A 14588-nucleotide genomic window follows, 5' to 3' on the forward strand; every position below is an offset into this window, starting at 1 on the left:
GCCTACCAACCCCTACGCTTCCCCCTCTCCTCAGCACTCCTCTCCTTCCGCTTAACTCTCTTAACATCGTGTCTCCGCCTCTTTTCCTTGCCAACCTTCTCCGGATCCAACACAGCGTCAACCTTCCTCTTTCTCCTCCTCTCCTCGCGCCTCTCGCGGACGCCTCTTTGCACTTCAGCCATGACGTTCAGGTATTCTTGCGTACCGAGGCGCTTCTGCAATGTGTTCATGACTTCGCGCGCCTTGTCGGCGAGGGATTTGTAGGGGTCGTTGGGTGCATTGTTAGAGACCAAAGCAGCGGAGGATTTCGGGAAGGTTGCAGTGGCGTCGGTGAGGGTGGAAAGAGTTGTGAGAAGGTGTGGAAGGGATGTGGATAATCGTTCGAGAGGGAACTTGGCAGCGATAGTGTCGAAAAGGTTCATGATGGCTGTCTTGGCGTTCATGGTGCTCTTGTCTTTGCGGACAATACCCGATAGGCGGATCATCAGGCGATGGATGGCTGTCGGTGGAGTGTCCTCTGTCTTCTTGGGTTTTGCGGCCTCAGGTGGAGGTGAAAAACCGCCAAAGTCTTCCTCATCTTCTACGGCTGCAGCGTCACCAGTCGTTGGAGCCACGGTATCTCCCACTTCTTCATCGTCATCCGTCTTCTGCCAATGCCACTTGGCGCCATTTACAGCGAGGCATCGGGCCAGGAAAGCGATGTTCTTCACGCTCTGCATGCAGAGCTGTTCCGAGACCTCTGAGTTGAGCAAGTTTCTCAAAAATGCATTGCAGAGCTGCGTCATGCTCTGCTCTGCTAGCTGTAAACCGCCTGACCCTTCCAAGGGCAGTGCTTCAAGACCAGTATCCTTGTTCGATACTCCAAGGTGCGCGAAGTATGTACCCAAGAGTTCTGCAGCCTTGAGCTTGACCCACAAGTGCGGGTAGGTTGCACTGGCCTGCACAGCGGTCCAGAGGCTGTCTTTGTTCGATGCAAACATGGTGTCTGTGTACTTCTTGCAAACCTTCGAGAGCAGCGTAAGAGAGTAGTATAGCAACTCCCAGTCGTCTTCATCGCGTCGTGTCAAGCACTCGTCAATTGTGGAGTCCAGTCGGTCAAGGACGTATGCAAGCTCTTTCGGCTCTTCATCCTCCTCCATTGCTTCGAAGTAGAACCCGAAACATTGGATGCCAAGACGCTTCAGGCCGACATTGTCGTCCTGTTCCAACCAACTCTTGAGGTCGGTCGCAAAACTTTGTAGTCGTTTGTCGCTGGAATGTTGGAATAGTCTCTTGATGAGCAAGCTGGCCATTTCACGGCATTTGCTTGAGTCATCGTTCGCCACAGTGTTGATCAACGGGAGGAACATGATACCATGGTACTCGTACTGTGCCTTCTCTGGGAAGCGAGGCAGCGCCTTTCCGATGATGAGGTCGAGCGCCTCCATAACTGACTGCCTGCCCTCTACATGCTCGTATCGGAGGTTCTTGAGGAGGAATTCGATCTGCTTCTTGAAGCGCTTCTCACTCTGCGTATACGATGTCAAGAATTGGAAGTAGTGTGAACGAGCGATATCGCGTGCAGATTTCGTCTGATTGGTGATCATCATCTCGGCGACCTTATCCATGGCTTCATACATCTCGGGAACATCGATGTGCCGATTCATGACAGCCTTGAGGAAACCAAAGCTCACACCTGAGCGATCTGGCTCATCCAAGTCGGGCATCATGCGCTTGAGAAGGTGTCCGATATCTCGTTCTTTGATCTGCACGTTCGGCCGCTCGCGTAGGACGGCTGAGACTAGCTTCAAAGAAGCCTGCGCAAGCTCTGTGTTGGACGATAGTGCGCCTTTGATGGCGCGCATTGCTTCGTCGATGTACACAGGGCAGTTCGTGTCCAGCTCCGTCATAGGTACCTTGATGATGGTTGTAAGAAGACGAACAGCCGAAACCTGCACCTCCTCTTGACCTTGTACCATGGCGTCGCCGATGATCGGAAGGAAGCCAGCCAGGTTCTGAGGCGTCTGGAGGTCTTCGTGCTTGCGGAGCACAGTTCGAAGGATGTCCATACCAAAGCGTATCATCTTGTACAGGTACGAGGACGTGCTGAGTCTCGCGCCGGACTTCGCCGCACCACGGTTGTTGATCAGATATCGCTTGTTCTTTGGATCTATCTTAGCCTTCTTGTCGGTAGACGTGTTCGCGGCGTAGACCTCCTGGATGAGCTCATAGCAAAACACCAGGATGTCCCTGTTGTTGACCGTCGGGTTCTGGAGAACACCGAGTCCAATGCGTCGCAAAAGCTCGTCAATCTTTTGGACCATTCTGGCGTTGAGCTTCTCGATCAGTAGTGACCTGATTGGGAGCACAAGCTTGATGATGTGCGCGGGCGTAGCTGATCGTGCTATGATATCCATGGAATCGAAGGATTTGCTGCTCTTGACTTCCTTCATCTTGGATATGTACTCCTCCGCATCTTTCTCTTGACCTGCAGCACCAAAAGTATCATCCATGACCTAGATTTAGTGTCAGTTTACTTCCTCAGGTGCGACTTTTTTCTTTGAGATACTTACCACGTCGACTAGATCCGCTAGACAGTAATCGAGATCACCCGGTTTCGTTTGGTCGGCAAGCTTGACTAGAATCGAGTGCAAAGTGAATGAGAGAACGTGAAGCTGGTATCCTCGCTGGAGCGCAGTTCGTAAAGCCTTCAAGATGAACCCCAGGTAGCCCGGGCCCATCAGCGTAGCGATGTCGCTCAGTGTGTTTCTCGACATATCGCGAGCCTCTTGCGCGCGACTCTTCAAGATGTAGCAGATATCCAAGAGAACTCCCGGTAGGCGTGTCTCAATCTCGAGGGGCGGGAGCACCAAGAGAACCTTCGCGATTGCGACTGCAATCGGCACTCTTAGACTGACAGTGGCCTCGTCCTTCTTGTGCAGGAAGTTGGTCAGATCAGGCAGGAAGTTGTTGATGAGATCGCTGCTCAGCTTATCCTGTTGTGGGAGAGTCTTAGCCAGGGTCGACAAAGGCTCATCAACATCCATTACGTCCGAAGCTTCGTCGTTCTCGGAAGCAATGTGACCATCTTGCCCAGAGGGGGCCTTTGCGATATACCCTTTGGCGCGTGCTGAATGATTCAGACCGTCCATCAAGCCAGCGATCAATCGGATGATTGGCTTTTGCATGTCTTCCTTGCTTGTCAAGTAGCCGATATAACGTTTGAGCAATGAGCGGAATTGTGGCCACTCCAGACCTTCGGTCAAGGAAGTAAGTGTTTTGATTGTCTCTCCCAAGAGGCTATCCGCAGCCTCATCATCGCCTTTGTTGAAGACGAAGTGCTCAAGGAGTGGTATGAGGGTATGATAGATGTTTGTACCTCGCAAGTGGGATGCGTTTGCGGCTAAGCGGCGCAAGGCTCTCAGTCGTCGATGACCCTGGATGTGAAGAATGTTGCCGAAGAACGACGCCTCGTCATCTTCTGAAAGGAGCACATGAAGATCTGCTACAGGTGCCCAGTCAGGGTGTGTCTTTACCAGATGCTCAAGGACAGCAAGGTATTCGACACGCACAAGCTCCGAGGTTTCCCGCATACCAGCGTGGATCCCAGGCAGGACAGCCGCTGAGACGAATGCTCTGAACTGTTCGCTTGACGATACCTCGCTGAAGCGACGCAGCGATAAAGATGCATTGACCCGAATACTGAGCTCGTCGTTGTCTTTGATAAGATACAGCATGTTGTAGACCAGAGGTTTCCACTGTGTGAGCGTGTAAGACCGATAGCTTTGCTCGTTGATAGTATTGAAGGCTTGCGAACGGCGTTCGAAATCCGGCTCGTCGAGGCGTCCAGTAGCGAAAGAGTTGAGATCATGGCACAACTTTGCAATTACCATGAGGTCGCCGTTGGTGTCAGAAAGATCTTGGAGAACATCGCAAAGCAGGGTTCGGGCTGTTCGGTCTTGAACGAAACTGAACATAGGACAGACGGCATCGTAGATTGTGTCGAAAAGCTCAGTCAGACCCTGACTATCACAACGCTGTATGAACTCATGAAGAATCTTGAGTAAACCTAACTTGGTCCGCGGGTTTACGCGCTTTGATGGCTGGCGAAGCAGGAAAGTTGCGATCTCGATCATGCTACGTGACTCCGTGGCACCGACTACATGAGGGGCTAGGTCTGCAACGGTCTGTACTCCAGCTTCAAGCAGTTCTTTGCTAGGACTTTGGCGAAGCAGTTGACCAACCCGGTGAAGTATCGCAGTCGAGTATGGCTGGATGATGTCTGTGTGGATACGGTTCCGAAGAAGCTTCAAGTCTGTCGTAGGCACTTCATCTTCCACAGTAACAAGAGAAACGATGTTCCGGATGATGTCGTTTAGAACAAAGCACTTGACCTCGTCCTTGGCTGACGGTACCTTGAGGCAGTCGATGACCTTGTGCAAGATCGCAGGGTTAAACTCTACCAAAAATGGAGCCGTAGGGCTCGATTTCGACCACGCCGCGAACAATCGTAGAAGCCCAGAGACAGATTGAGCCGTCTCAATGGGCAACTGCTCGAGCCTGGGTTCGACCATCTCCTTGACGAGAGCACCTGTATACGGCTTCCATTCGAACTCCGGGCAATTCTCGAACAGCCTTCCTAGAATCTGCAAGGCGCGCTGCCTTATAGTCTTCAGCAAGGACGTGTTCGTTGCTCGGCCTTCATCGTCTTCACGATCGTTCGGTCTTGATAGTTCTCGTGATGCTTTGATGGCGGAGTACAGAATGGGGTCCACGACGGTTCCGGCGAATGGCGCGAATGTAGTTGCAAAAGTACTCAGCAAGTCATCCAGTAGGTTTAGCATACCGACTTGCTTTCGTGCGTCGACTAGATCTTTTTGCAGCAGCTCTTCATCGACCGCGGAGTCTTTCAGTATTGAAATGTGGCCTAGAGGCCCGAAAGCGATTTGTAAGAATTGATGTATGGCGTCATCTCCAAATCTGTTCTTGAGGCCGACGAAAACGGCTTTCCTCTTCGACTCAAGCCCTCGTTTGCCAGCTATGACCTTGCCGTACAATAGGCGCAACACAATCGGGAGTACTTGATCCACATCGGTATCTTGGAGCTTTCCTTCGCTGAGGAAGATTGGCAGCTCGTCACGGAAGCGCTCATCGTCGAGCAAATTGAGCAGTTGTTCTTGATATGCCACGATGGCAGGATCTTTCCAGGTGAGAAGCGCCTTCAGTGCAGCTTTTTGGATCTCAATATCTCCATTACCCAGTAAAGCGAGCAAGGCTTCACGGACTTCATCAGTTCGGTACAGAACCTTGGGGTTGTTGAATTTCGCGAAGATCGAGAGCATTGCTTTCTGGTCTTTTCTTGCCCAGCGGTCCTGAGCAACAGCGCCAGCATCCTCTTCCGTGTTGGAGGCATCTTCGGGTTCCGGCGTGGCTTGATTCAGCGCCCAGTTCAAGAGTACAGGAACGAGAAGGCGCGACCGCTTCTCTGCGATATGTGGCAGAGAACTCAAGACTCTGAGAGCTTGTGTCCTGCTGAATGGGTTGTAAAAAGGTACTTCGGCGTGGTCTTCTTTGAAGAGAGTCTCTAGCTGCTCTTCGGTGCTGTCAGCCTGAGACTGTATATTGGAGATGTGGTCTTGAAGTTGCATGAGGTTGGTACACTCAAAGTCGGTGGCGTAGGGGCGCTGTGAAGAGGTTGGTTGAGAGTCGTCAGTAGCACTCGGGCTAACATCGGCAGCAGTCAGCCATTCGAAAACGATTTGAGTAACAAAGCCCTCTCCCTCTTTCGTCTCGCATATTGCCTTCAAAGCTGTGCAACTGTCATCCCAGACCGAAGCTAGTCGGACGTGGAGCAGTCCTAGACAGAACGCAGGTATAGCCTCCCCTACCGACTGATCGGAGCATACACCTGGGTACAACTTTGCGATTTGCCCTATACGCATTGCAATGGACCTCTGAGTTTCGAGATTCAGTGGCGTCTGCTCGACCAGCATTGCAATATGCAGGATTTTCTCATGCTCTTCGCTCTGTCCTGCGATAATCTGCAGAACATATATGGCTGTGAGTCTCAGATCGTGTGATGGAGAGCCCAAGCAGCGCATGAGAGTTTGCTTGAGAGGCTCCATATGTGACCCAGTGATGTCGAGTTTGGTCTTCTCTCGCTGTAACAGGCCTAGGAGCGCGCGCCAGAAGGCCACGGAATGGCCGTATACAGTGGATGCTTGGCACAATGCAGGCCACAAACTTGCTGTCAAGTCGTTGCTGTCGCCTTTCCCGATGAGAAACTGGAAGCCATTCCCAGTAGCAAAGATGTCTGTAGTCCGTCGGGTTTTTGCGCTGTCGATATCTACGGCATTTCGGAGTAACTCTGCAAGGTTGTTCCAGATTCCGCGGGTCTTGTCGTTGCCTATGCGTAGCGTCTCTATGGCGCCTAACAAAGCATTGCAATAGAAAGTATCGTAGTCTGAATCGACACCACCACGTGTAGACTCAAGGAGCTTGTCGAATGGCTCATGTAAGGTCGTTTGCCAGCGCTCTGAAGGTTGCAGAGCGCCATTCGCTAGCGCGCCGTTGTGATACAGTCGAGGAAGAATAGCGCAAAATTGCGATCCATGCTCATGTGCCTTCTGTGCGATGAACCTCTTGAAATACGGTAGTAACAACGTTCTGAATCTCTCCACTCCCAGGTCAGCAAAAAGGTTGCAGAAAGGTAGGAAGTAGGGCTCCCATGGGCCACGGCTGAGCCCTTCAAGCAGTTTTTCATGGGGTATCGCCGCATCCAAAGCACAGTATTGGAATACCACGGAGATAACAGATAAGACCTCCCATGCATCAACAGGATCCAGAGCCGTGGATGTATTTGTCGATTCCAACAAGTGACTGACTATGGCCAGTGCAGGCTGCCAGTCATCAATACGGTCACCTTGTCGCACACCGCACGTGACTAGTAATAGACGAGACGAGAGGCCCAGGTATCGCGTATCGGAGGATGTTTTATTGATTTGTGCGAGAATCACTTCGAGTAAGGGCCCGAAGTTTTCAGCGTCCGTGTGGTGAATCGCGGCAGTAACGACGCCAGCTAGCACGGGCTCGAGAGGCGGAATTCTAAGTTGGACGTGCTCTTCGTTGTACGTCTCTGCTAAGAGCTCCTGTAATATCGCCGTAGCGCTCGAGTGAAATCCTCGCTGCACGCCTTTCAGCGAGTCGGTCAAGAGGTACATGAGACCCTGTTGAAAAGCGTAGTCCTTGCCCGACTCTTGTTGGTCCTTCAGCTGGTCTGATATGTGCTTTATGATGGTCCTGAGCGGCATCTTGTCTCTGTGGTAGCCAGCACCGGCTTTGCGGACAAGGAAGCTGAGCGATTCGGCGGCGAAACGGGATACGAAGGCCTTCTGACGCTCTTTGCCTAGCAGAGGCGACATAAGATCGAAAACTGGGCGTAGGTTCGGTACTAAGAGCCGCGAGAGGTATTTGAAGAGCCATGCGAGACAGCCAAAAGCCCACTCTATGACCTCGACATCAGCATGTGTAGCTGCCAAATGCGATACCGTCTTCACTGCCTTCTCAAAATGCTTCTCAAATCTCTCGCCCAAGTCGTGAGCCAGATGCGCCGTGAGACTGAGCAGCGGTTCTTGGCTGAATTTCTCGCCTTTCTCAATGTATTCTACGAGCAATTCGAATATGCGATCGCTGTGATGTAGGACCTGTGGGAGGCTGTCGCATAATGGCGCGACTTTGCGGGCGAAAGTCGTGAAGCCTTCGGACATGTTGAGCTCTCTCCACTCCACGAAAGAGTCGCGGAAGTAGGAAAAGGTGGATTCGAGTTCGGCATCGTCGAGAATGGTGCTGCGACCGCGGCGAATGGGTTCGATCTTGAGCTGGGCAATGCGCTGGGTGAAGCCTTTGAAGACATGGTTGCGCGTCGATTCGGTGCCGCCCTTGACTCTTTTCTGTGGGCGCGTCGACTTTGCTATCTTGGATTTCGGCTTTTCAGTCGACTTGGTAGTGAGGCCTCGTGACATGGCGGCCATAATGTGGTGTGGTGTGGTGTGGTGTTGAAGGCCGCGGTGGCTGTATCTTCGCTCGATGATGCTCCACTAGAATTTCCTTGCGCTAACAAAAAAGCTGGACCCTGGCACTGGCACTGGCACCACCGAGGTCTCCGACGCGCCAATCACCCATACTCAACACCACGCGTCTGCAGCCTAACACCAGACGTATTGGGATAATCGCAGCAGATTACAGTAGCTATCCAAGATAATATCGCTGTACCAAACTTAAAGAATCACGAAACTACACCTCTAATCACGTTTACCACCGCATCAAAGGTCAGCTGCTTCACCAGCTACGTCATTCAGAATGGCCTCAAAAATGTAAGTGAGATGCAATGTTATCGCGCTGTATTTTCCTAACGCGTACAGTGTGGTCGTTGGCGACGTGAATGGCCAATTCAGGACTGTCTTCCAGAAGCTAGGCGCGTTACACGCCAAGAATAACTTTGCTTTCGCCATCGTTGCAGGCAATTTGTTTGCAGGCTCACCCGAGGCAGAAGGCGCGGATGCAGCCGATGTGCAGGCGCTCGTCAATGGTAACATCGATATACCACTACCGACATACTTCGCCCTTGGCAGCCATCCTCTCCCACCAGCAGTAGTCCAGAAATTAGAATCATCGAGTGACGAGCTATGCCACAACCTCTTCTTTCTGGGGAAGCGAACGACTATGAAAACTTCTGAAGGAATCCGGATTGTCGCGCTAGGCGGACAACTTGATCAGAACATCATTGCCGGTCAATCCAAAGACAAGTACCCACCGTTCTATAGCGAGACGGATGCGAAGGTCCTACGAGGAGCAACCACAGCAGATATTCTGATCACCAACGAGTGGCCAGAGGGCATCCGAAAGCGTTCCAAGGTCGAGTTCAACCCCGAGGTACAGCCGACTACGCAACAGTGCATCGCCGACTTGGACGTGGTTCTGAAGCCCAAATACCACTTTTCAACGTCGGGAAACACATTTTACGAACGGGAGCCATTCTTCCATCCACCTAGTGACGAGACTGATAACCTCTACCCCGTCACCCGATTCATTAGTCTCGCTTCCTTTGGCAATCCTAATAAGCAGAAATGGATATATGCCTTTTCTCTTGAGCCTTCGGCAAGCCATCCGGTCTCACCGCCAGCTGGCTCGACTGCTTGCCCCGTGACACTCTCAGAGAAGAAGCGAGTTGCACCGGAGCACCGCGAACAGCACCTGGTCTACGATGACGGAAACCGCGGCCGAAGAGGCAACAAGAGACGCAAGGGCGAGTCCAGAGGACCAATCACGGCATCAGAATGTTTCTTCTGTCTAGCAAACGAAAACATTGCGACCCATTTGGTGACTTCGATCGGCGAGAACTCCTACCTGACCACGGCAAAAGGTCCCTTACCGACATCACAAACATATCCCAAACTCGGCTTCCCAAGCCACATGCTCATTATCCCGTTCACACATCAACCCACGCTTGGCTCCATGGAAGAAGACGAGCGTCATGCAACCTACGCAGAGATGCAACGTTACCGACACGCGATGAACAGCATGCTCAAGTCTGTTGCAGACACCGAATATGGCTCCGTCACTTGGGAAGCGAGCAAATACAGCTTACCACACACGCATTGGCAGTATCTCCCAGTAAGCGCGGATCTTATTCGCAAGGGACTCGTCGAGGCGGCTTTCAAGGCGCTAGCAGAGAATCTACATTGGCCGAAGTTCGAGAAGGAAGATGTTGAAGATGGGTTCGAGGAAACCAGCGACTTCTTCAGGGTTTTGGTGTGGGACCCGAAAGATGACCCTGACAAGCAGACAAGCTACATCATGCGCTTTGATGAGAAGATTCGGTTTCACAACCAGTTTGGACGTGAGGTACTAGCAAAACTCTTGAGGCTCGACAATCGTGTTGACTGGAAGAATTGCGGACAAACACAGGCCCAAGAAGAGCAAGATGTTGAGAAGTTCAAAGAAGCGTTCAAAGACTTTGATTTCGCTGCATAATACCTGCAATTACCAACTTACGCGTACAAGTCTCGACTTATCTAACAGTGGCCGACATAGGCACTGGGATATCTCTCTACGCGTCTAGTGAGAGCCTGAGTGGTAGCAACAAGGTCCTGATCTTTACCTCCATTTCGATATTAACTCATCAGCCAAGTCTTCAAGCCCCGACGTCGCTGCGAACATACTCGAAACGGCAGTTCTCGCAGGAAAGTGTCCAACACTGCACTAAAGGGTTGGCATACCAAGCTCCGGTCTCGCCAGGCTTATTTCCGAAGCCGCCGAGATGTCCCATCTTCGTTGGCGCTCGTCGCGCAATTTTCATCACATTGAAAAGTTTTCGCTTTGCAGCATCAGCTCAGGAATCAAAACTTATGTATATTAGGGTCTGCGCCATCCGGACAACACTTCACCATTTGTGGCTTGGCACCTCCTATTGAGGCTACCGACTTTCTTCTTCCAGCCAAGACCGACGCTTGGCCTCACGTGTAGCATGAAGCGGGGCAACTACCAATCAACTTCCATCCCGATCATTTTCTTACCTACCAAATCATCTCAAGTACTTCTGCGCGCTCTTTCTCACGTTTACTATCTCTTATCGTTCATTCGCTCTACTTGATCGCGCAAAGGGATAACGTCCCGAACCGTAGGAAGCGCCGGTACGTCGTCGGGGGTTTCATATCGAGCTGCCAATCAAGATGACGATCTGCACCCATGCCAATGCACCCCGCACCCTATCACACGTCGCGATAAGAGCACCTGCGATCAGCTGCAACTTTGTTTGCTACAACAGTAATCTTGCCTCCTGCCAGTCATGTCTGCGCTACCATGCAAGTAGGTCGGCTCCGGGCCCCACGAAAGGAAGGCAAACCAGTCGTGGTGTGTAGCGGGCATGTAAACACGGCCGATCAGGTACACATCCCCAATAGGTAGATGATGCACATAGTGTCGGTGACTTGGCTATCAACTTCACCTGCCTCTTTCGGGGTCGTGAGAGTGGTAGCGCATCTAACAGTAGCCTTGGTGGTGCGAAGACCGGGTGTGCGGTACAGAAGCAAGGGCAAAGGGGCATACGATGTGCGTGGTGCTTATCATTGGGTTCGACGATGTGTGAACGGAAAGGCGCCGACTACGGCTTTAGAGAGAAGAGTATATAAGCGCCTACGAAGCCGTGTTTTACCAAGAGGACAAGTCAGAGATCATAAAGCCGCTCTACTTCATAGCGCGAACTCCTCCCTCTCAGAACCTCAGCTGTCACTCTTCCAACATATCACCATGAAAGCTTCAATCTTCGTCGCTATGGCCTCGGCCGCCCTAGTCTCAGCAGCTCCAACGCCAGCTGTTCTTGACGCTCGCGCTCCTCCCAATGTTCCCAGCAAATCGGCTGCGACTACACAGCTCGCTGGTCTTACCGTCGCCGCTCAAGGTCCACAGACTGGCTACTCTCGTGATCTGTTCCCTCACTGGATCACTCAGTCTGGAGCCTGCAACACACGCGAGACAGTTCTCAAGCGTGACGGCACCGGTGTCGTTACTGACTCTGCCTGCGCTTCAACCTCTGGAACCTGGTTCAGCCCTTACGATGGCGCTACATGGACAGCAGCCAGCGATGTCGACATTGACCACATGGTGCCCTTGAGCAATGCCTGGAAGGTTCGTTTCTCTAGTATTTGCGTTCTGAAAGCTCTATACTAACCACTTCACAGTCCGGCGCCGCTTCATGGACCACCGCTCGCCGTCAAGCCTTTGCCAACGACCTCACCAACCCCCAGCTTCTCGCAGTGACTGACAATGTCAACCAAGCGAAGGGTGACAAGGGACCTGAGGATTGGAAGCCACCGCTAACCAGCTACTACTGCACTTACAGCAAGATGTGGATCAAGGTCAAGAGCGTGTATGCGCTGACAATTACGAGTGCGGAGAAGAGTGCGCTGACTAGTATGTTGGCTACTTGCTCGTCGTGAGGGAGATGATGTGGTTAATATACCTATATACCAATCAATTGCTGCACATCCATCACGCCTGATCAAGCTTTATCGTTCATGCTCTTCGTTTGAGTTAGACGGACGTGTCTTACGCCGACTTACAACCACTCGAGCCAACCAGCCTTGCTTCGACGTGGTGGTGGAGACTAAAGTGGAGTCTTCTAGAATGAACGGGATAAATACGGTTTTTGTTATGTCTTGGGGGCCTGCTGGCTGATGGCACATACAACTCTAAGTGGATGGTTGGAGAAGCCCAACAGCGAGTGAAATGGCGTCCCAATGAGTGATAGTGTCTTGGCACAAGCGCATCGTGAACTCAGGTCCTGACGTAAATCGAACAACACACGTACATTCACATCGAATACAGTTCTCTTAGTAGATTTCAATAGCTCGTAATTTGAGGACATCGTTCACGGGATTTGGACAGATTGTGTTGAGATGATTCATTCTTCGTCTCTTCTTGTCACCTATAGGCGTACAAGGCATGTATTACTCCACCGACTATATCGTTTCTGAAAACAAACAACATCGAGCGCTTACCGATGTGTTGCTCCTGCAGACTCCGTTATTCCGCCATAACAGGCGCATCTCCATCTACGAGTCGTCCTGAATATCGACGACAGTCTTTGTCCACTTGCGGGCCGGGACCTTGCGCTTGAACAGGATGTCAATCTCACGGTACGATCGGCCCTTCATCTCAGGAAGGTAGAAGAATGCAACGACGAAGCAGAAGAAACCAGTTCCAGCCCAGACGTAACCGCACTTGCCACCAAGGTTTGCCTCCTACATTTTGTTAGTAACACGTTTACAGCAATGTTCGGAGTGTAAGAAATCTTACGTCAGGGTTGAGCATGTAACTGGAGAGAAAAATGCAGGGAATGTTGACAACGTAGTAGGCACCACGTCCAATACCGGTGGTCAGAGGCCTGAGACGAATCGACGATGTTTCTCCAATGATAACCCAGGAAGCGGGGGCCGGTCCCAAGGTGAACAGAACGGAGACAATCAAACCCAGGGAAGCCTGCGCTAGTGATGCTGCCTTGGAAACACCGACGGAGGCTGCGATACCAAGGGCGACTAGGAATCCGACGTTAATGAGCGATCCCCAAACGTAAATGGTTCGTCGACCAAGGTATGTGGTCAAGATCCAGGACAGCATAACGAAGATCATCTGTAGAGCGGATGTGATAAGACCAAGGGCGAACGCGGTGTTTACTGAGATGCCAGCCTGTCGGAAGAAGTAGACGGCTTGGTTGGCAATAAGGTTACCAGTCAAGTTCTGGGCCGCGTACACACCACAGACGATAAGAGTTCGGTATCGGTCGGTGCCCTTCCACAGTTCCAAAAGACTGGGCTCCTTGATGGACTTCTCGAGATCAATGGTACGGCGCATCATAGCAACAGCCTCGCTGAGGTTCAGCTGGCCCTTGCGTCCTAGACGTCCGACAGCCTTTTCGGCTTCTGCGAGACGTCCCTTTCGTACTAGCCACCAGGGAGACTCTGGGGCCAAGTAGATGAGGATCGCGAGAGGGGTTGGGAACATCCATTGGAGCGCGATGGGGACCCTGTACGCACTCGAGTCGCGCTTGGGGTTGTAGTAGTACGCGACACCGTTGACGATGATAGCACCAATGGCCCAGAACATTTGCAACATCTGGGTAGCGGGAGCTCGCAACTGGATTGGAGTAATCTCACTGCAGTATGCCGGTGCGTTGGCAATGAAGATACCCCACGGAACTCCCTCGAGGAGTTGGGAGATGAACATGACCGGGAGCGAGTTGGCGAAGTAGAAAACAAAGATGAAAGCGTTAAGGAGCATGAGACCGACAATGGTTGCCCAACGGTATCCGATGCGGCTGGTAAGGGGACCAGCCAGGCAAACACCGATAATGGCACCGACTGGACCTCCCATCTGAAGCGCCGATTGCCAGCTAGCCGCGATAACCTTTCCCCATGGGCGTTCCGGGTCCGCGTGTGTGAGGGGGACACCGTACTCCATTTCGAAAGCGGGAAGGGCGATAAAGTTACCCATCAAGAAGACACAGTAGGCTTCCATGATCTAAATGTGCTGTTAGCAAGAAATCCTTGATTGTGAATTTCCAAAGCGAGAAGACTTACAATGGTACAAGACATGATAAACGCCCAGAGAGCAGCCATAGGATAGGCCTTGACAGCCTGCACTACACCCATGTCGTGTTCCGCAGTCTCTGCATCCATAGCTTGCGTCTTGTAGAGAGCTGCTTGCGCCTTCTCGTCGAGAGCAGCGGAGTCATCGACGTGTGAGATGGCCTTCTCGACGTGGACGTCGCCGCCATAGTCCTTGTTGGGGCCGACAGCGTCACCCATATTTGCGAATGTGGCCGGGGTAACAAGAGTGTGGGGTATAAGAGAGAGAACGATGGCAGGGCAAAGAAAAGCAGAGCAAGACGTGTAAACCGGGGATATGTCTCCACCTTATAAACAGCACAGGGACATAGACGCGGGGCTTAAATGTAACGTGGCGGAACGGCATTTAGGCATGTTAGGATGTGTGTAGTTACGCTTGAACCACCCCATACCCCATCTAATTCCCAGAGATACAACAAGTACGCA

The 14588-nt window shown here is 51.9% G+C and overlaps 4 protein-coding genes across 4 annotated transcripts; 2 read left to right on the forward strand and 2 right to left on the reverse strand.

Moving 5' to 3' along the window:
• Positions 1-2: 2 nt before the first annotated feature.
• ALTATR162_LOCUS11229 (uncharacterized protein) lies at positions 3-8000 on the reverse strand (the record flags this gene model as incomplete). The annotated part of the gene is made up of 2 exons (XM_043318871.1): positions 3-2495; positions 2553-8000. 2 exons carry the CDS (start codon positions 7998-8000, stop codon positions 3-5), a joined length of 7941 nt encoding a protein of 2646 aa, XP_043174806.1.
• A 337-nt stretch (positions 8001-8337) lies between these two features.
• ALTATR162_LOCUS11230 (uncharacterized protein) lies at positions 8338-10011 on the forward strand (the record flags this gene model as incomplete). Its single annotated transcript, XM_043318872.1, has 2 exons — positions 8338-8351; positions 8400-10011. The coding sequence occupies 2 exons, from the start codon at positions 8338-8340 to the stop codon at positions 10009-10011; spliced, it is 1626 nt and encodes a 541-aa protein (XP_043174807.1).
• Positions 10012-11286: 1275 nt separating this feature from the next.
• ALTATR162_LOCUS11231 (uncharacterized protein) lies at positions 11287-11975 on the forward strand (the record flags this gene model as incomplete). The annotated part of the gene is made up of 2 exons (XM_043318873.1): positions 11287-11664; positions 11718-11975. 2 exons carry the CDS (start codon positions 11287-11289, stop codon positions 11973-11975), a joined length of 636 nt encoding a protein of 211 aa, XP_043174808.1.
• A 615-nt stretch (positions 11976-12590) lies between these two features.
• ALTATR162_LOCUS11232 (uncharacterized protein) lies at positions 12591-14342 on the reverse strand (the record flags this gene model as incomplete). Its single annotated transcript, XM_043318874.1, has 3 exons — positions 12591-12779; positions 12835-14055; positions 14115-14342. 3 exons carry the CDS (start codon positions 14340-14342, stop codon positions 12591-12593), a joined length of 1638 nt encoding a protein of 545 aa, XP_043174809.1.
• Positions 14343-14588: the final 246 nt, after the last annotated feature.

This window comes from Alternaria atra, assembly GCF_907166805.1.
Source record: "Alternaria atra isolate CS162 genome assembly, contig: 35, whole genome shotgun sequence".
Taxonomy (NCBI): Eukaryota; Fungi; Ascomycota; class Dothideomycetes; order Pleosporales; family Pleosporaceae; genus Alternaria; species Alternaria atra.